Here is a 20,675-nt window from a genome sequence, read left to right as displayed (position 1 = left end):
TCTGTAAATAGTTAATTTTGACGATCTCAAAGGAAAAAAGTAATCTCAAAAGAAAAGCCATGATCTTATTTATTGTATGCTTAGCTGAATTATACATTCCATATATTAACTTAGGCGTTAGGGTATAATATGTTCGATATCATACAAATGTATGAATCTTTCAGGTAGATTAACTCAAAAATTGAGATCAAATCAAGAAAAGTGATCTCAAAGTCAAACCTATAAATAGTCTACGATAACAACGAATACATACGAGATTCAAATGCCAACCAAGATTAAATTGAAACTTTAGAACAAAATCAAAACCGCCCAAACCACAACATTTGTAATCAGCGCAAATTTAAAAAACAAAAGTGAATATCCAACCACTACACAGTTTGATCCCTCTCACGTGCCAATTACAAGGCTCCACCTAAAAGCATTGATACAGCAGCCACGTGCTGACTATTTTTGCATCAGCATTCCCATGGGCACGTGGCGCACGCGTGATATGGGATGTTACGTGGCGGTATTTTTTATATGAAAAAGCTATAATTCAGATTCCAAAAACTACCCTCAAACTAACCCCTTCGAGTGGGGTGTTTCCGTAATTTTACAATCTCCCGCCCATAAACTTCATCTCTGTCAGTCACAATGGTTGATTCTTCCGGCGGTTGATAGCTTCGTTTTTGCAAGTCAGAGTAATCCATCTTCGTTTTTCAGTTCTCAATTACTGTAATCTTTCAGGTTCGCCGTCCTTCTCCGTTCGTTTTCACAGTTTCTTATTGCTATAGAAGCACAGCACCTTCATCACATCTCGTTTACCGCTTCTTCGAGTTTCACTTTTTGTAGAATTTCATTTTTGTTTCGTTGTTGTTCACTTCCTTTGGATTTAGTTCGATGAACTTGTGCAGTGTTTCTTTGTTTTGTATCGAGTATTTCGGATCATTTACTCAAAAAGCAGAGTTATGCTATGGTAATGAAGTTCCAACATGCTCAGTTTGTGATCGATATTACAGTTTGCGTATGCTGTTCTTGTTTATGGGTTTGGTAGCTTTAAACTACGTTTGTGATCTTCTACTGTTTCTTATACTTTTAAAAAGAAGTTCAAATGTTCGGCGTCCTCTGTTTTCTTCTATTAATAACGTAAATTTTTCCATATGTTGTGTTTTCTTCACTTGTTTTCCCCCGATTGTCTGTATTTTATTTGTGTTTCATTTCATTTGGCAAATGAAGATACTGAAATTGGGCCACCGCTCGAAAGATTTATTAAGTTGTGCCCTCGAGCTCTTTGTGAAGCCTTTTTCGTCATGGATTTGGAGCCTTTGTTTTGTCTATGCCGTTTTCTTGGTATAATTATACAGATAAATTGAGGATTCTGAAATACTGCTATGACATTGTAGCATTTTTTGCTAAGTTTTTTCTTTACTCTACTGTGACTTGAGAAATGAGTATTTCACTGACCATAAATTTATAGGCATATACATTCATGACGGGGGATTCCATGGAAACTACGTGGAAACCAAAAATCTTAGAAAATCTACACGCTGGAGTTTACTTGTCAGTTTGGAGAGGCTATGGCACGGTAGGGATTGTGGGAACGATTTTTATTGGAATTCTCATAGCAATATTACTTCCCAGTGTCATTTTGGTAAAGAAAAGGTGGAAACGAAGAGGAATTCCTACAGATGTCGGTGGGGATCCAGGCTATGCGGTGCGTAATGCTCGGGTGACTGAACTTTCTCAAGTTCCTTGGAAAGGGGCTACAACCATGGCGGCACTGTTTGAGCAATCATGTCGAAAGCATTCTCAAAATAAATTTCTTGGAACAAGAAAGTTGATTTCCAAGGAATTTGTTACTGCTAGTGATGGTAGAAAGTTTGAAAAGCTTAACTTAGGTGAATATGAATGGCAGACTTATGGAGAAGTGTTTGATCGTGCTTGCAACTTTGCATCTGGGCTTGTTGGGTTTGGCCATAATGTTGATTCTCGTGTTGCCATTTACGCAGAAACTTGTGCCGAGTGGTTTATTGCCTTTCAGGTTATCTTATTATCGTGCTCCAACATTTTTTCTCTAGAACTTGCACTTGGTTTTAAGCATTAGATATTTAATTTTCTGTTCTATTTTTAGACAAATTGAGAAATACAGTTGATTTTTCCAGGGATGCATTAGACAGGACATTACTGTCGTTACAATATATGCTTCTCTTGGTGAGGAAGCCTTAATCCACTCTCTCAACGAGGTTTGTCAAATAATATTCTATGTTGCATTCTTCAGTTATTGTAGCTGTAGTATGGACTTCTTTGTTGTAGCTTCAATTACAATGTGTTAAACGTGAGTACTTTACTCTTATGCCAACTGTTTGACAGACCGAAGTATCTACTCTAATTTGCAATTCAAAGCAATTGAGGAAGCTGATGACAATAAGTTCAAGTTTGACAACTATTGAAAATATTATTTATTTTGAAGATGCTGGATACGAAACTGATTTTATTAGCTCTGAAAATACAAGCAAATGGAAGGTCATGTCCTTCTCTGAAGTCATTAAACTTGGTAAGGAAAATCCTGTTGTCCCAAGCTTACCTTCCAGTCAAAGTATTGCTGTTGTGATGTATACGAGTGGCAGTACAGGTTTGCCAAAGGTATGTTCCAATTTTTAGTCTGATTATTTTATACTTTTTTGGGTTAAATCTCGGGCTTTTACGTTTGTGTCAAAGTAATACTTTCCCTGAACCCCAAGTTTGTCAACTTCAATTTATCAGCCACCATGGAACCCTTAGTAGTCAAAGGGACATATAAGCTCAAATGCCTTTAATCATGGGTTCAGACCATGGTGCTTGAACATTGGACGAGTTTCTGTTTGGCCCCTAATTATGCTAGAAGGGGGGGTCAGAAAGGGAATGCATCCTCAATAAGTTAGTTAGAAGAATCAGAGGGGAGGGGACCACGAAGATTACGTAGAGAGGGAATCTGGGATGGACCGGGTAGTATCTATGTTAGAAATAGTACAATGAGGTTTTATGCTTTTAGTGAATGAATTTTGTATAGAGAGGAAGGGAGAGATTACCAACCCTTTGAATTGGCTGGGAGACATTTTATTGCCTTAGGACAATCGTTTTCTTTAATATCAATGCATAGCAAGGGAATATCTTACAGTTTCCCGATCAAAATATTAGAAGGATCATATGGTTGTCTTGTGGAATTGATTCAGGGGTGTAAGTTTGGTCCAATAACCATGATTATAAAAAAATAATCTAGGTTATTCATTGTGTTTGAAATTTTCTTTAATCAATGTGTTGCAACACAATGACTTCTCATCTTGGAACGAAATGAAAATGACTATACTGAGATTTGAACTCATAACGTCATGCTTTTACACTGTTAAATTACCATTCCTCTTAGAAGTTCATATTACTGGATTGTGGTAATTTGTTCTTAAGAATAACATTTAAATGTCTTCGGTCTTGGAAGAAATTCATTATTTGATGAAGATGGTAATGTTGATTGGACTAAAACTCTTTGCCTTCATTTGATGCACCTTCTATAGCAGAAAAAGGACTAGACATGTAAGATTTTCTTTCGTTTCTTCTTCTTTTTTCCTTTTTATCTTTTAAGCTGAGTATTCTGTTTGTCTATTCTTTTTGTCATTTGAAATTTATAGAAGCTGTCTTTGTTTCATAAATGAAGAAGGCATTCCTAACACGTGCGTTAAATATATAGGGGGTTATGATCGGGCATGGTAATATTGTGGCCACCGCTGCAGGTGTCATGACAGTTATTCCAAAACTTGATAGCGATGATGTATACTTGGCATACTTGCCCCTTGCTCATGTTCTAGAACTGGCGGCTGAGGTATCGTCTTGTTTGCATTAAAGTACACCATAGTTTTAAGTATCTTTACTAAATTGTTGTTGTCCAGACTGTCATACTATCTGCAGGATTGGCAATGGGTTATGGTTCGCCATTGACAATGACAGACACTTCAAGTAAAATAAAAAAAGGAACAAAGGGAGATGTTTCTGTTTTAAAACCAACAATCATGACTGCAGTTCCAGCTATCTTAGATCGTATTCGAGATGGAGTTTTGAAGAAGGTTTTAGATGCATAAATGCATTTCCTTTATCGACTTATGACTTGAGTAATTAGTGTATACATGAAAGTTGAGGATATTCTTTAATTATCAATAATGTCACAACTAGGTTGAAGAGGAGGGAGGCTTAGTGAAGAAACTCTTCCACATCGGATATAATCGCCAATTGGCAGCTTTGGAGGGAAGCTGGCTTGGAGCTTGGGGACTTGAAAGACTGTTCTGGAATGTTCTTGTCTTCAGAAATATACGTTCAGTACTTGGAGGTCGTATTCGGTTCATGCTTTGTGGTGGGGCTCCTCTATCAGGAGAGTCTCAACGTTTTTTCAACATTTGCATGGGGTAATGTCGAAACCCTTTTAGATGCAAAACAATTGGGTATTTCAATTAGTTTCAAATAACTTCAATTTCAGTTGTTTTTAGATGCAAAACAAATTCTTTCCTCTCTAATATTTATACATCGTCATTGCAAATTATCATTTGGATTTACAAGCTTTACTTTTGATTATCATTTACCGGGCTATCTAATCAGTCCATTGTTTTCTAATAATCAAAATGTGGCTTGTGTAAATCAATCATTTTTTCAAATTGTATATATTTGTTTCAACGTAATTCTATCATCTTCAATAGGGCTACAATCGGTCAAGGGTATGGCTTGACCGAAACATTTGCTGGAGCTGCCTTTTCCGAATGGGATGACACAAGTGTGGGACGTGTTGGGCCTCCACTTCCTTGTTGCTTCATTAAGGTATGCAGGGATCTTATTTAAATGAAGTAATAAATTTGATTTCTCTAGCCTTCTTTAGTAGGGTCAAAATGAGTTACAGGACACGAACTTCACCCGCTGAAAAAATAATGCTTTGTTGCTACATATTCATGGTGGAAAATGAAAGAGGTATATCATGACATGTAAAAGATCAATAATCTGTAATCTGTTCAATCACAATTGAACTGCCAACATGAGCTAAACATACATAGCTCAGCAGTTAAGATATCTCTCTAATAGAGAAGTTATAGGTTCAATCATTCCACCCACATAAGTTGTAATAATCTAAAATAAAAAATCATCACAGAACCTAAAAACTGGAGCTGATGGGTTACCTGTAAGTTTGATATAATACCAATACTTTAGCACTCTCCTTCGCTCGTGTGTTTGGAAATTAACATGAGGCTTCACAAGTGCCTATCAATACTAATTGTGGAGGAAAAGAACACAGGACCACCTCCTCTAAATCTATCTTAAATCTCTATTGAATCTAAAAACTTAGATTAATGGGTTACTAAAAATATTATGTTGATATTTTAACATTGTCGTAGCTTGTTTCTTGGGAAGAAGGTGGGTATAGGACAACTGACAAACCAATGCCAAGAGGAGAGATTGTTATTGGGGGCACTAGCGTTACTGCTGGTTACTTCAAGAACCCTGAAAAAACTAACGAGGTCTTCAAGGTAATTTTCTTACCATATTTCCATTATATTTCAAATTCTGCAGTAGGTCCCAACTTTCTGCTTTACAATAGGATGACGGAAAAGGCATGCGCTGGTTTTACACGGGAGATATAGGAACATTTCATCCTGATGGATGTCTTGAGATCATAGACAGGAAAAAGGATATCGTTAAACTTCAGCATGGAGAATATATATCCCTAGGGAAGGTGAGGTTTTAAAACTTCAATACAAATTTTGCTGCTAACATACAAGCAGAGATTTTAAGGTTTAAATTCTTCTTCTGTGCATATAGGTCGAGGCTGCCCTACTATCAAGCAAGTACGTGGATAATGTTATGGTATATGCAGACCCCTATCGCGATTATTGTGTAGCAGTTGTTGTCCCTTTGCGTCCAGCCCTTGAGAAGTGGGCCAAAGAAGCTGGCATCAACTACGGGGACTTTTCTCAGCTATGTGAAAATGGTGAAACTATCAGTGAGGTTCAGAGATCCCTTTCCAAGGTTTGCAAATCCTACTCTTATCTATTGAAAGGCAGAAAGATAATAGAAATAGTCTGATGCAAACTGAAAGAGGCGGTAAATATATACGTAGATTGGTTTTGAGATAAAATTCCATAGTTTATGAAGTACATGGATTACACTTCTTGTTCTCAATTGATATTGAGATGAAACTTCATAGTTTATCTAAATATGTTATTTGATCCATGAAACCCAAATGGATTTTGTTAAAAAAAAAAAAAAAAAAAGTGATTCGACCAAAGAATGGGTAACCCAAAGAGTTTTGTTGAGGATCATTTAAAGAATAAAGAGATCTCACAATCTATATAAGATACATGAGTTACTCCTATGGTCAATTGATTTTCAGATGAAATCGATCTATGTTTATCTAATAGATTGCATCGCCGATGATCTTGTAATATATATAGATAGATTTCATAATTGTTAGATGACTTAATATTAAATTAACCTTCATCTTTCACCTTAAGTTTTTGGATCAATCGGTGATTTAAGAGTCATTCTATATTGGAATGGAGAAAATGGAATTAGCATCGAAGAATGAAGCAATTAGGATGGCAGACCATGTTCTTTCTTTGTTCATTAGTAAGATTAGCTCGAAACTTTTGGGGGAATCTAATTATTTAGACCCCTTTGGTACCATTTTTTTGTTTTTAGTTTTTGAAGATTTAGCCACATCCATTCTATCTCTTTATTTTTTGTTTTTATTACCTACTTTCTCCTGATATTTTTAAAAACCTAGCTGAATTTTGAAAATTAGAAAAAACATTTGTTTTTAAAATTTGGTTAAGAATTCAACTCTTTTATTTAGAGTCGTCATAAGAAATTGAGAGGAAATATACTTAATTTTCAAAAACGTTAAGTCCTGTTTGATAACCATTTGGTTTTTGGTTTTTGTTTTTTCAAATTAAGCATATTTCATCCACATTTCTTACAATGATTTACATCCTTATTAAGTACAATGTCGAATTCTTAGTCAAATTTCAAAGCTACTTTTAATTCTCAACATTAGGCTTGGTTTTTTAAATCATTGGTGTAAAGTCGATGACCAAGAAAGAAATTTGGAGGATGTGGAAATAGTATTCGTAGACTTAATTTTCAAGAACAAAATGGTTACCAAACGGGACTTACCGAACAAGTCTTTTTAACTTCAATGAAAGACACAATACAAATCTAAACAGCTACTACTTTGTTATGTTATGATGTAGAATCCCACTTTTGAACAGGGTATTATTTTCAATGTCTTTACAGGTAGCGAAAGATGCAAAGTTACAAAAGTTCGAAATTCCTGAAAAAATAATGTTGGCACCAGATCCATGGACCCCAGACTCTGGATTGGTTACTGCCGCTTTAAAGATAAAGAGGGAACAAGTGAAGGCTAAATTCAAAAATGAACTCCAACAGCTATACAAGTAATTAAAATACTGCCAAACTTTCCACTTTAGTACACAACACAGAGATCTCCACATACTTAACTAAGCTTGTTACCAGTAGTATTCCTTCCTGAAATTAGTGTAAATAATGTATATGTATTACTCTCATCCTTATGCTAAGATTATATATTTCTAGTAGACCACGATGTGTATGTGATTGTCTTTGTTTAGTTTGTATATAGTCTATGATTGGACATAAACAAATAGATTGCAATATATTTTATGTATCTAAATAAACAGGATTTGAAAGGGAGCTGGAGCTTTTCATTTTTAATGTGGAGGTGGTTCTCATTTTTCTTTGCAACGTTACCTCGAACTTGCTTCACGGAACAAATTTAGAAGTTCAAAAACTAAAAATGTTTTTATATCAATATTCTAGTGAATTGAAATTAAGAATTTATTAGATATTAGATAGGTTTTTTCTCTAGTGAATTAAAACAACTATTAATAAAAAGTGATTTAAAATATTTTGCTATATTTGTAAAATTTAAGATAAAAGGACTAGATTTTCAATTACATTAAATGTTTGGTGCTACAACGAAGATTTAGAAACAATCACTAACTTTTCAAATACTTGTGTATTTGATTTTTTTTTTAATTTGATTTTTTTTAATAAAAAGATATTTTTTAGAAAATATTTTTTCCTGTAGTCATTCTAGTTTTATATTAATTGAATTAATTGTTCTATTTCGATATGTATTTATAAATATTCGTATTTACTTAGAATTTTAATAAACTTTAGAACTTTTCTCCCTTCTTACTTTGTAGTAACTTAAAATCAAAAAGGCAAAAAATATATTCGCCTTCCCTTATGAATGTTTGGAAGAATGTTGACACTGAAACTAAGAAAAAATCTTTTTGGTTCCTATATTTTAAGTCAAGCTTCCATTTGATCAATAAATTTTAAAATGTTAATTTTCCTATTCGTAAATTTAAATTCTATGTGGTTACTGTATTTCAAACTATTACACTTTTTCAATTTAGTTTCAATTTGGTTCTTGGACCGTGGTTTTTTAGTTAATATTTATTTTTAATCTTTGACTCTTTTTTTTTTTTTTTTACAATATATGTGGTGGGGGAATCGAGCTTCAAACGATAATACAAGTACTATTACAATTGAGCTATGCTTATTTTGGTTTAATCTTTTGGGTTAATGTATATTAATTAATTTAAAATAATTAAAATAATTATAATTAAATTAGTTTTTCATTAATTTTTCATCACCACTAAAGTTTTCACATGATAATTATTTTGCATTGGTTAACTAAAGGTTAGTATCGAATATTAAAGTGAGCACTAGTAAAAATTCTAGAGTAAAATTGTAAAATATTGAGATTTAAGGATCAAATGAAAACTAAATTCAAAATTAAGGGTAAAAGTATCTTTTTGCAACACAAGGACCATACAGGCATTAAACTCAAAACTCATGGATAAAAGTGTAACATTTTGAAATCTGAGGACCGATGGAAATTAGACTCAAAATTTACAATCAAAATAGTTTTTCTCCCTCCAAATTACTATTATTATTTTACTATATTTAAGGCTAAAGTATACAAAATACTCCTAAATTTTGTACTTTGTGTAAAAAATATCCTTGAATTTTCAAAAGTTTCAAGAATACAACTTTCAAAAAGAGTTAAAAAAATAGACTTACCATTAGTTTTGGATGGAAACTGTATGTATTTTGTGTAAAAAATTCCCTTAAAACTTTCAAAAGTTCTAAAAACAATCTTAAACTTTAAAAAGAGTTCAAAATACACTCACCGTTAGTTGAATGTGTGTTAATAGCCAAATACATATTTTTAAAATTTGGCTATTTATTGTTTTAGTATGTTTTAAAGGGAGATTTTGATTTTGAAATTTTGTGAGATTTTTATGTTTTAACTTAAAGTTTTGATTTTCATTTGAGTTGTTGAGAAAATTAGTGTAAGAAGTTGACAACTAGAAGAGAAATGAGAGCATCTATATGGAATAAAAAAAGGATATCTGTATAATTTGTTTTAAAATTGATTCTTTGCGAACTCAATAAAACTTCAAACAAATTGATCATTATACTAATGGTAGGAGAATTTTTAAATTCTAGAGTTATTTTTGCAACGAGGTATTTACTATTCCCATTCATATGCTAACCGTAAGAGTAATTTTTAATTTTTTTTTTAGTTTAAAGATATTTTGTACTTTTCAAAGTTTACGCGTACTTTTGAAATAAAATACCAACAGTTTCATCCAAGTCTAACAACAAGGATATATATATATATTTTTAACTATAAGGTACTTTTGAAACTTTTAAAAGTTTAGAAGTATTTTTGGCACAAAGTACAAGATTAAAGGGTATTTTTTATAATTTAGTCTATATTAAATTTGTTGGGAATGTCCTAGAACTCGCAGTTCGTGTTAAACATTCTATTTAATCAATGACAATGACTTGTTGATTTTGCATCTTATTATGAAAATCCAATAAACGTATCCTTGGCTATAGTCTGTGTAACGACGCGACCCCCTAGGACTTAAGTTAGGCCGTTACTAAATACATGCATGCATGGAACTTAAAACTACATTTTTTTATGGTAAAATAAATGCTAAATAAATAAAGTAAGTGCAAAAGGCTTTCATTAAATTCAAATATTAAAAATAACAATAGGGTACCCATAAATCATAAATGATAATAAATAAGTCTGAAAACGATTCTTAATAGTAAGTTTCAAATATCAAAACTGAAAGTTAAGAAAAACATGAAAAGAAATCTAAATCTCATGAACGGAAGCATAAAACTAGTCTCAGTGGCTCGATCACGAATTCCACTTGTCCATTGTCGGTGCATCTCTACTTTTACCTGAAACAACAACATGAGAAAGAATGAGTATAAAATACTCAGTAAGTAACCCACTACTGGGGTCAAGTTAGACATCTATGTCCTCTAGATGCCTACCTCTAGTGGAACATATAAACTGTCCTAGTCCTCATGGGACACATACATACATGAAAAACTGAGTTCTATCCTACTGTAGCTAAATATGCCCACTACCTCTGGTGAATCCCAAAGGAAACACAATCTGGTGAATCCTGAAGAAAACACGATATCTGGTGAATCCCAAAGGAAACACAAACTGGTGAATCTCGAAGGAAATAGAAACTGTTGAATCCCGAAGGAGACATAATATTTGGTGAACCCCGAAGGAAACACAATATCTGGTGAATCCCAAAGGAAACACAAACTGGTGAATCCCAAAGGAAACACAAACAGGTGAATCCCAAAGGAAACACAATATCTGGTGAATCCTAAAGGAAACACAAACTGGTGAATCCCGAAGGAAACACAATATCTGGTGAATCTCAAAGGAAACACAAACTGGTGAATCCCAAAGGAAACATAAACTGGTGAATCCTGAAGGAAACACAAACTGGTGGTCATTCTAACTAATCAGTAAAATTACTATCACAATCTTGACATCACAATCTCAACATGGTTCTATAACATACATATACATCTCATCATCATGATTCTACAATATACATATAAATTTCTTCATCATAGCTTTACAACATATGTATACATCTCATCCTCCTCAGATTCAGCAGAATCTCCAATAAAAATAATATACTCAGATCATACTAGTATTCAAGCATCTCTATGCACAACTAGCCTTTTAAACTCTCGTATCAGCAAGGCATACATAAATATCAAACTATCAATATATCCTCAGTAAATCATATTTGTCAATTCCTGACTCTAGTCATTTCAAACCTCAGTCAATGAAGGCAGACACAAATATCATGCTAACTAATAATCCTCACTAAATCATAATTATCATTGTCGGGCACTAGGGCAGTTTTAGTAGTAAGATTACTTACCTCAACTTGGTAAAAAACCAAAAACAAAATCTTCTTAGAACTTCTTTAGCACACTTGAATCAACCTAAAGTTGTGGCTTGGTCCAAGACAAATTCCAATACTCAATTTAATTATCCAATCTGATCATGAATTAAATCCAAAATCAATAACTTAATTTTCCCACTATTACTCTCAATCCAAAAGAATAACCATCCAACAACTTACAAAACTTACCGATCTTCACTAATTTTCTGCCAAACAAAATGGTATCTAGCTTGATGGTCAATGCCTCAAAACTTCCAAATCTTGAATCTAAGTTTCAAACCAAAGAGAGGTTACTAATTTAACCCAAAATCAAAGGGGTGAACTTCACCTCCCAAATTATAAGGAAAAATAAGTCTTACCCAAGGTTTTCCTCAAAATTCCGACAAAGATCTGGACAATGGCGGCCGACGGCGCATCGACTTGTGGCTGACATAGATAGGTAGCGTGTGTTGCTGTCGGACGGCATAAATTGTTTAGGCTAGTGGCTGGTAGTGAAGGCCTTGCATGAGGAGGGTTTGCGAGAGTGGGAGAGAAGGGGAATTTCTAGTTTACAGATTTTATTCAGCAGCGATTACGAACAAACCAGAGCTTCAAACAACGATCCAACCATTCAAAATGAAACTCTATACTGTCTCGAACAGATTGACCAAATTTTAGCACGGTCCAACAATTTAAACTCTGGCAATTGACAATTTTATGGAAGCTGTTGCTGAAAAATCGAATTGCTTTCTCCCCAATTTTTGACCTCTTTTCACTTTCATTTAATTTCGAAAAAAATCTCATTTCTTTTATTTTTTTTTCCAAATTTTGAAAAGATAAATAAAATATTTTATCACAATATCTCTAAAATCTCCAAAGATTCTATTAAATTTAGAAATCAATTGACTTTTCAAATTATCTTAATTTAGGCTTAAAAACCAAAATTAAAGGGCATAAGATCCATCAATTTGATACAAATTAAATCCTTCCAAATATTTAAATCAATTCAAAACCACATGAAATTAATTATCTTTTTTAAGTTTTTTTTAAGTTGGCCCTAAAATCCAAAATCAAAGGGAAGCAAAATTGAATATTTTCAAGATAATCCGTTCGAATATCTAATCAATTAAATTCAATTTAACCAATAAAATTTTTTCAATTATTTCAATTTAACCCCAATTTTCTAAATGAAAGGGAAATTTTAAACTCAATAATTTTAGATAATTAACTTAAATTTTCCTGAAATTCGGGATGTTACATTCTTCCCTTCTTAAGAAACTTTCGCCCTCGAAAGTTCAAGTCCTTAAAGGCTCCTGATACTTAGGTCTTATCTCATCCTCATATTTCCAAACTTCTTCTTCAGACCGATAATTCTACCGAAGAACTTTTAATTAGCACTAACTCCACGTTTCAAAAAGTCTTCACCTCCTACCATGAATTGTATAACTTATCTGAGATAATATCATGTTACTATTTAGTCTTAAAATAAACACATAACACTATTTAGATCCTCCTATGCACGAGTCTTAAAATCTCACTTAAATGAGGCTCTCGAAGTGTCCATAAAAATACATCATCATAATTTCATAGTTGTAACCATTACCTAATGTCAGTTTCTAAGATAAAGACCTTCATGATTGCATACATCTATATCGAGAATGTTCACACTCCATAGAGTGGATCACCTCACTGTCCATGCAACAGAAAATATATCTCTTGTGGCATCTCAAGTCCAGGATTTAGAATTCGGATCCGGCACCTAATTGCCTTGACAATCCCTTGCAACCGAGATACGCTATCATATTCAATTTGTAATAGTTGATACAAAGTCGCGTGAATCATATTTCTTTCATAATAAACAAAGCTGGTGTGCTCCAAGGCAAAACATTAAGGCACATATGAAACACTTGGTTAAATGGTTCTTGTATAAGTGACTTAGGCTATTCCAACTCTGCTAGAGTCCTTCTATGAGGAGCCTTAAGGATAGGAGTTGCTCTCAACTCAAGTTCATCTCTAGTGCTAGGGGTCATTCTGCGAGATCAAATTTACTCAACCTTAATACTCATATAACTTGTTTCTTACTTGCAGCTAGATTACTTTCATCTTCAAATAAAATTGATGGCTTCATTAATTCCTTGTTCTAGATATTCGTGTCCACAATCAAAACCTCTATACCTTGCTAATACCTTTCAATGTCTTCTCCCTCTTTAACGAGGCCTTACCCCTTCCATTTCCATAGTTTCTAGCAATTATTGCTACTAAACATCTTTTCATAAAACGTTATTTCCTCTGATTCCACTATAATTTGAAGAAGATTGCTAAGCACTCTTCCAATGCATGATAGTCTAGCTTAATCAAATTCTCATGCTAAAATTGAGTTCCATGACCAATAGCTTAGGCAGATATCCATTCAACCAACAAATACTAAGATCCATAGTTCCAAATAGTAATGAGATTGTTCATACCAACTCTAAAGGTTCATAAACACATATTTCCTATCTTGGACACCAAACCAAACCTCTGTTCTTAATCTCAAAACATAAATTTCCCTTACCTTCTCAAAACAACAAAATATTTCCCAAATCCTTTCATCTTCCCTTATCTTTTCGAAGACCAATAAATCCAAGATGTTCTATTTCACTTTCCTAGTGAAATATATCTGTACCAAAACATGTGACTATTCGAATCCCTTTTCACAGTCTACAATCCAACAACCTAAGCATGCTATATATATATATATATATTTGATTAATGCCTATTGCAGTCCAAAGTTCCAAATAGTAATAGGAGATTCCTCCTTTACACTAAAACCAATACCTCTTTTACACTAAAACCAATGCCTTATATCCACCCATATCATGTTTTAAAATCCAAACCATACTTAACTATTTGGGAGTCTTGAACACATTAATTTCCATTTATCTCCCCAAATAAATAAAAACCTTTCCTTAAATACTTTTATTTTTCTCCATATTTATCCTTGCTTAACCCAACAACTTGAAGGTGCACTTTTCACTTCCAGAGTGAAACATAATCCCTAAACCAAGACATATGACCCTTTATACCCTTTTCCATAAATCTAAAATTCCATTCCAAACTTGGAACCATAGTAGAGTATCCCCATAAGATCACATTGCTTTTAAACTTCAAAATGTTTATCCTTCCTCTTGGTATGGTTAATTAAACTTGAACCTTTTCATTGCAACAAACACATAGTTCAAACCCAAGCACCTTAAGAATTTTCAATCCAATAACTCGTTTTCTCCTATCTAAAGGCAACTATAAATTCAACCATCTTGGCATTCCTTGACCAATTCATCTTACCTAGTTCTTGTAAAGAGTTCCTCATACTATCACTTTATGCTCCATCTAGTAATTCTTCTTCCTTTTAGGAACGTTACATAAAGAACCAAAATACCATACACTACTCGCTCCACCAACTTCGATACCATGAAAGTGATCATGACCTATTAATCCTTTCAATTTTTTTTTCTTGGAACATTTTGACTTTAATATTCAGTAATCCTTAATAAAATTTATACTCTTTTCTTCACATCTTTCTTATCTTATAAAGAAATCTTTTTTTGTAACTAAGAATGTGTGCCTTGTGATAAAGTTCCTTGTAGCACCACTAGTTTTATTCTCGTAATGCAAAACTTAATATTATTCCCTAATGAATTTCCAATTCACCTACCTTATTTTATAGATTAACCAAATACATCCATTTTTTTTTTCATGTCATAAGTGCATAACAATTCATAGTTCTATCAGGTTTTAATATCTCTGAACAAAAATATATGTCCGTTTCTAACAGTCCTTCCACGAATTAAACTAACGTCAAATGGCCTTATTATGATTCTTCTTTCTTTCTATAATACCCAAACAAAATAGCCATCTCATACTAACTTCTTTCAGGTCGTTAAACTAGCAATAACAATCAGTCAATACATAAAGCTTAGACATGAAGGCTTTTAAGCACATCTTCCATAAAACATTTAATGAAAGAACATACCTGGCGAGGACGAAGGATCCGTGAATAGCCATAAGGGACACAAAACCAAGACTTACATCATAAGTCAGTCTACAAAACCTAAAACTTAGGCTCTGATACCAACTATAACGGCCCGACCCCCTAGGACTTAAGTTAGACCGTTAATAATATATGCATGCATGAAACTTAAAACGACACTCTTTTATGGTGAAATAAATGCTAAATAAGTAAGGTAAGTGCAAAAGACTTTCATTAAATTCAAATATAAAAAACAACAATAGGGTACCCATAAATCATAAATGATAATAAATAAGTCTGAAAACGATTCTTAATAGTAAGTTTCAAACATCAAAACTGAAAGTTAAGAAAAACATGAAAAGAAATCTAAATCTCATGAGTGGAAGCATAAAACTAGTCCCAGTGGCTCGATCACGAATTCTGCTTGTCCATCACCGATGCATCTCTACCCTTACATGAAACAACAACATGAGAAAGAATAAAATACTCAGTAAGTAACCCCACTACTGGGGTCAGGTTAGGCATCTTTGTCCTATAGATGCTTACCTCTGGTGGAACATATAAACTGTTCTAGTCCTCATGAGACACATACATACATGAAAAACTGAGTTTTATTCTACTGTAGCTAAATATGCCCACTACCTCTGGTGAATCCTGAAGGAAACACAATTTGGTGAATCCCGAAGGAAACACGATATCTGGTGAATCCCGAAGGAAACAAAAACTGGTGAATCCCGAAGAAAACATGATATCTGGTGAATTCTGAAGGAAACACAAACTGGTGAATCCCGAAGGAAACACAATATTTGGTGAATCTCGAAGGAAACACAATATCTTGTGAATCCCCAAGGAAACACAATATCTTGTGAATCCCAAAGGAAACACAATATCTGGTGAATCCCGAAGGAAACACAAACTGGTGAATCCCGAAGGAAACACAAAATCTGGTGAATCCCAAAGGAAACACAAATTGGTGAATCCCGAAGGAAACACAAAATCTGGTGAATCCCAAAGGAAACACAAATTGGTGAATCCCAAAGGAAACACAAACTGGTGAATCCCAAAGAAAACAAAAACAGGTGAATCCCAAAGGAAACACAAACTGGTGAATCCCAAAGGAAACACAATATCAGGTGAATCCCAAAGGAAACACAAACTGGTGAATCTCGAAGGAAACACAATATCTGGTGAATCCCGAAGGAAACACAAACTGGTGGGCATTCTAACTAGTAAAATTACTATCACAATCTTGACATCACAATCTCAACATGGTTCTATAACATACATATACATCTCATCATCATGATTCTACAATATACATATAAATTTCTTCATCATAGCTTTACAACATATGTATGCATCTTATCCTCCTCAGATTCAACAGGATCTCCAATAAAAATAATATACTCAAATCATACTAGTATTCAAGCATCTCTATGCGCAACTGGCCTTTTAAACTCTCATATCAGCAAGGCATACATAAATATCAAACTATCAATATATTCTCAGTAAATCATATTTGTCAATTCCTGACTCTAGTCATTTCAAACCTCAGTCAATGAAGACAGACATAAATATCATGCTAACTAATAATCCTCAATCAATCATAATTATCATTGTCGGGCACTAGGGTAGTTCTAGTAGTAAGATTACTTACCTCAACTTGATAAAAAAACATAAAACAAAATCTCCTTAGAACTTCTTTAACACACTTGAATCAACCTAAAGTTGTGGCTTGATCCAAGACAAATTCCAATACTTGATTTAATTAGCCAATCTGATCATGAATTAAATCCAAAATCAATAACTTAATTTTCCCACCATTACTCTCAATCCAAAAGAATAACCATCTAACAACTTACAAAACTTATCGATCTTCACTAATTTTCTGCAAAACAAAATGGTATCTAGCTTGATGGTCAATGCCTCAAAACTTCCAAATCTTGAATCAACCTAAAGTTGATTCAAAATCTCCTTAGAACTTCTTTAGCACACTTGAATCAACCTAAAGTTGTGGCTTGATCCAAGACAAATTCCAATACTTGATTTAATTAGCCAATCTGATCATGAATTAAATCCAAAATCAATAACTTAATTTTCCCACCATTACTCTCAATCCAAAAGAATAACCATCTAACAACTTACAAAACTTATCGATCTTCACTAATTTTCTGCAAAACAAAATGGTATCTAGCTTGATGGTCAATGCCTCAAAACTTCCAAATCTTGAATCAACCTAAAGTTGATTCAAAATCTCCTTAGAACTTCTTTAGCACACTTGAATCAACCTAAAGTTGTGGCTTGATCCAAGACAAATTCCAATACTTGATTTAATTAGCCAATCTGATCATGAATTAAATCCAAAATCAATAACTTAATTTTCCCACCATTACTCTCAATCCAAAAGAATAACCATCTAACAACTTACAAAACTTATCGATCTTCACTAATTTTCTGCAAAACAAAATGGTATCTAGCTTGATGGTCAATGCCTCAAAACTTCCAAATCTTGAATCTAAGTTTCAAACCAAAGAGAGGTTACTAATTTACCCAAAATCAAAGGGGTGAACTTCACCTCCCAAATTATAAGGAAAAATAAGTCTTACCCAAGGTTTTCCTCAAAATTTTGACAAAGATTGGGGCAATGGCGGCCGACGGTGCGTCGACTTGTGGCTGCCATAGATAGGCAGCGTGTGTTGCTGTTAGACGACATAAATTGTTTAGGCTAGCGGCTGGTAGTGAGGGCCTTGCATGAGGAGGGTTTGCGAGAGTGGGAGAGAAGGGGAATTTCTAGTTTACAGATTTTATTCAGCAGCGATTACGAACAAACCAGAGGTTCAACCATGATCTAACCATTCAAAATGAAACTCTATACTGTCTCGAACAGATTGACCAAATTTGAGCACGATCCAACAATTCAAACTCTGGCAATTGACAATTTTATTGAAGCTGTTGCTGAAAAATCGAATTGCTTTCTCCCCAATTTTTGACCTCTTTTCACTCTCATTTAATTTTAAAAAAAAAATCTCAATTCTTTTATTTTTTTTTCCAAATTTTGAAAAGATAAATAAAATATTTTATCACAATATCTCCAAAATCTCCAAAGATTCTATTAAATTTAGAAATCAATTAACTTTTCAAATTATCTTAATTTAGGCTTCAAAAACCAAAATTAAAGGGCATAAGATCTATTAATTTGATACAAATTAAATGCTTCAAAATATTTAAATCAATTCAATACCACATGAAATTAATTATCTTATTTATTTTTTTAAGTTGGCCCTAAAATCCAAAATCAAAGAGAAGCCAAATTTAATATTTTCAAGATAACCGGTTCGAATATCTAAACAATTAAATTCAATTCAACCAATAAAAGTTTTTCAATTGTTTCAATTTAACCCCAATTTTCCAAATGAAAGGGAAATTTTAAACTCAATAGTTTTAGATAATTCACTTAAATTTTCCTGAAATTCGGGATGTTACAGTCTGAATGCTATAACTTTATGTAGTGACATAAACAGGATCAAGTTGACAGTATATAGCCTAAATGGTCTAATAAGTATATGGATGAAATTGGGTATCTCATCCTGGTAACACTATTGGATACGACCCACTCTGTAGTTGTTACAAGAAGTTGTAAGGTGCTACAAACGATGTAAACCACAAATCGTTCATGCTGAGACATGAGAGTGGGGCATCTTATGCAATGAGTTTGTATATAGACCGGACCATGAAAATAGTCACTTTTCTTTATAATGACCGTTTACTGTTAAAAATGACTATTTCATTTATTATATAACCTAGGTTAACTCGATCTTAATCCTGAGCTAGCTATGAACTCCTGTTTGTTCAGGATTATCCTTTGATCTGCAAACGGTGAGAGTAGTCCAACAACACTACTCAATAAGCTTACCATTTTGGGGATAAAATCGGATGAATAGCTGGGGATATGGTCTTACAAGATGGAATTCACTCCTACCCTATTTAGGGTTAGCAGATAGGTTGTTCTCTTAAGTACTGACTCCAGGTCTTGAACAATTGGGGCCCCGCCTTCTCATGATAGAGAAAGGATTTGATTCGTAGAAATTATGAATCAGAATTGTTCATTAGAGAATCAATAGGAACTTAAGGAACAAGATGTAGTCACAGGGGTAAAACGATATTTTTGACCTAGCTGTGATTACGAACAACCTGTGAAGGATCGGCTTACTGATTATGGTTATTAAGTGGACATAATATATCTATAGTGAGGGGAGTTCAACTATGGGCTATAGTGGAGTGTCCCATTGGTTAACGAATGAGGGTTATATCGGACTAATGAGTTTAGCCGATTAATCTCGAATCGTTGGAGTCCATGATCTGTAGGTCCGCGAGGTCTCCCTACTAACTCGTAAATGGATAAGCTTTAGGGTAGTTTGAGAGATTAATTTGAAACGTTCAAATTAAACGGAAGAAGAGAATAAATATTTAAATATGATTTAAATATATAAAGATGATTATTATGCAAAAATTAATTTAATATTTGATATTAAATTAATTAATTTTTTTAAAATTAATTTATGAAATTAATTTAAGAAAATAAATTTTTGAATTAAAATGATTTATTTTTTTTGTTTTAAAAAGGAAATGAAAAATGTTTTGCATGTTTGTATATAATGGAAAAAGAGTTTTCTCCATTATCATCATCTTTATGCTCACACACAAACCATGATCTTCTCTACTTTGATTTTCCAAGCATGAACTGGAAGCCATGCACTCCATCTCTTTGCATGTTCATCTTAATATATAAAGAAGATAGGAGTTGTTGGAGAAGAGAAGAATACAGAATTTCGAGAAAATTTTCTCTGAAGAAGAAGTTGTCTTCTTCAGCTGTGCTACTGTGAGTTTCTCTGGTTTCTTCACATCTTTAAGCTATTCTTGAGCCCCACAACTCTGCCTAAAGCTCCAAGAGCATAGTAGGGAAGGATTTGATGTGGTTCCCGTTGATAACAAAAGAAGACAACAGCTGAACAGGCGTTTTCTTGGAGAGTTCATCAAAGATATGTTCAGAAAACCCATTTTTTTGAGAAGAGCATGCTTTAGTTTTTGCTAAAATTAGTGAATTAGAAAGCTTATGAATCCTTGATACTTCCAGATTCCAGTGATTCATCTATATCATTAGCCAGAAAGCCCTTCTCTTGCTTAGAAAGAAAGTATCATTTTATTAAGAATAAGAGACTTCTCTTCTTTCATAAGCTCCTTTCGGTAAGGTTAGTTGAGTCTAATGTTCAAAGAGTTCGCGGTAGTCGTGTCTGTCAAGTACTGGATATCCCTGTAATTCTTCCTATTACACTAGATGCTCAATCAAA

At 33.4% G+C, this 20,675-nt stretch overlaps 1 protein-coding gene across 1 annotated transcript; it reads left to right on the top strand.

Annotated features, from left to right (window-relative positions):
- Positions 1 to 595: 595 nt before the first annotated feature.
- Positions 596 to 7,737, top strand: LACS8 (AMP-dependent synthetase and ligase family protein). The gene is made up of 12 exons (XM_039031079.2): positions 596 to 726; positions 1,457 to 2,020; positions 2,142 to 2,222; positions 2,350 to 2,622; positions 3,701 to 3,832; positions 3,900 to 4,073; positions 4,180 to 4,409; positions 4,698 to 4,815; positions 5,385 to 5,516; positions 5,588 to 5,722; positions 5,809 to 6,015; positions 7,282 to 7,737. Exons 2-12 carry the CDS (start codon positions 1,469 to 1,471, stop codon positions 7,444 to 7,446), a joined length of 2,199 nt encoding a protein of 732 aa, XP_038887007.1. The 5' UTR covers positions 596 to 726; positions 1,457 to 1,468; the 3' UTR covers positions 7,447 to 7,737.
- Positions 7,738 to 20,675: the final 12,938 nt, after the last annotated feature.

This window comes from Benincasa hispida, chromosome 5 (genome assembly GCF_027475165.1).
Source record: "Benincasa hispida cultivar pf3 chromosome 5, pf3_genome.v1.1, whole genome shotgun sequence".
NCBI lineage: Eukaryota > Viridiplantae > Streptophyta > Magnoliopsida > Cucurbitales > Cucurbitaceae > Benincasa > Benincasa hispida.
Note: the sequence above shows the minus strand (reverse complement) of the source record. Positions and strands in the feature narration are given on the sequence as shown.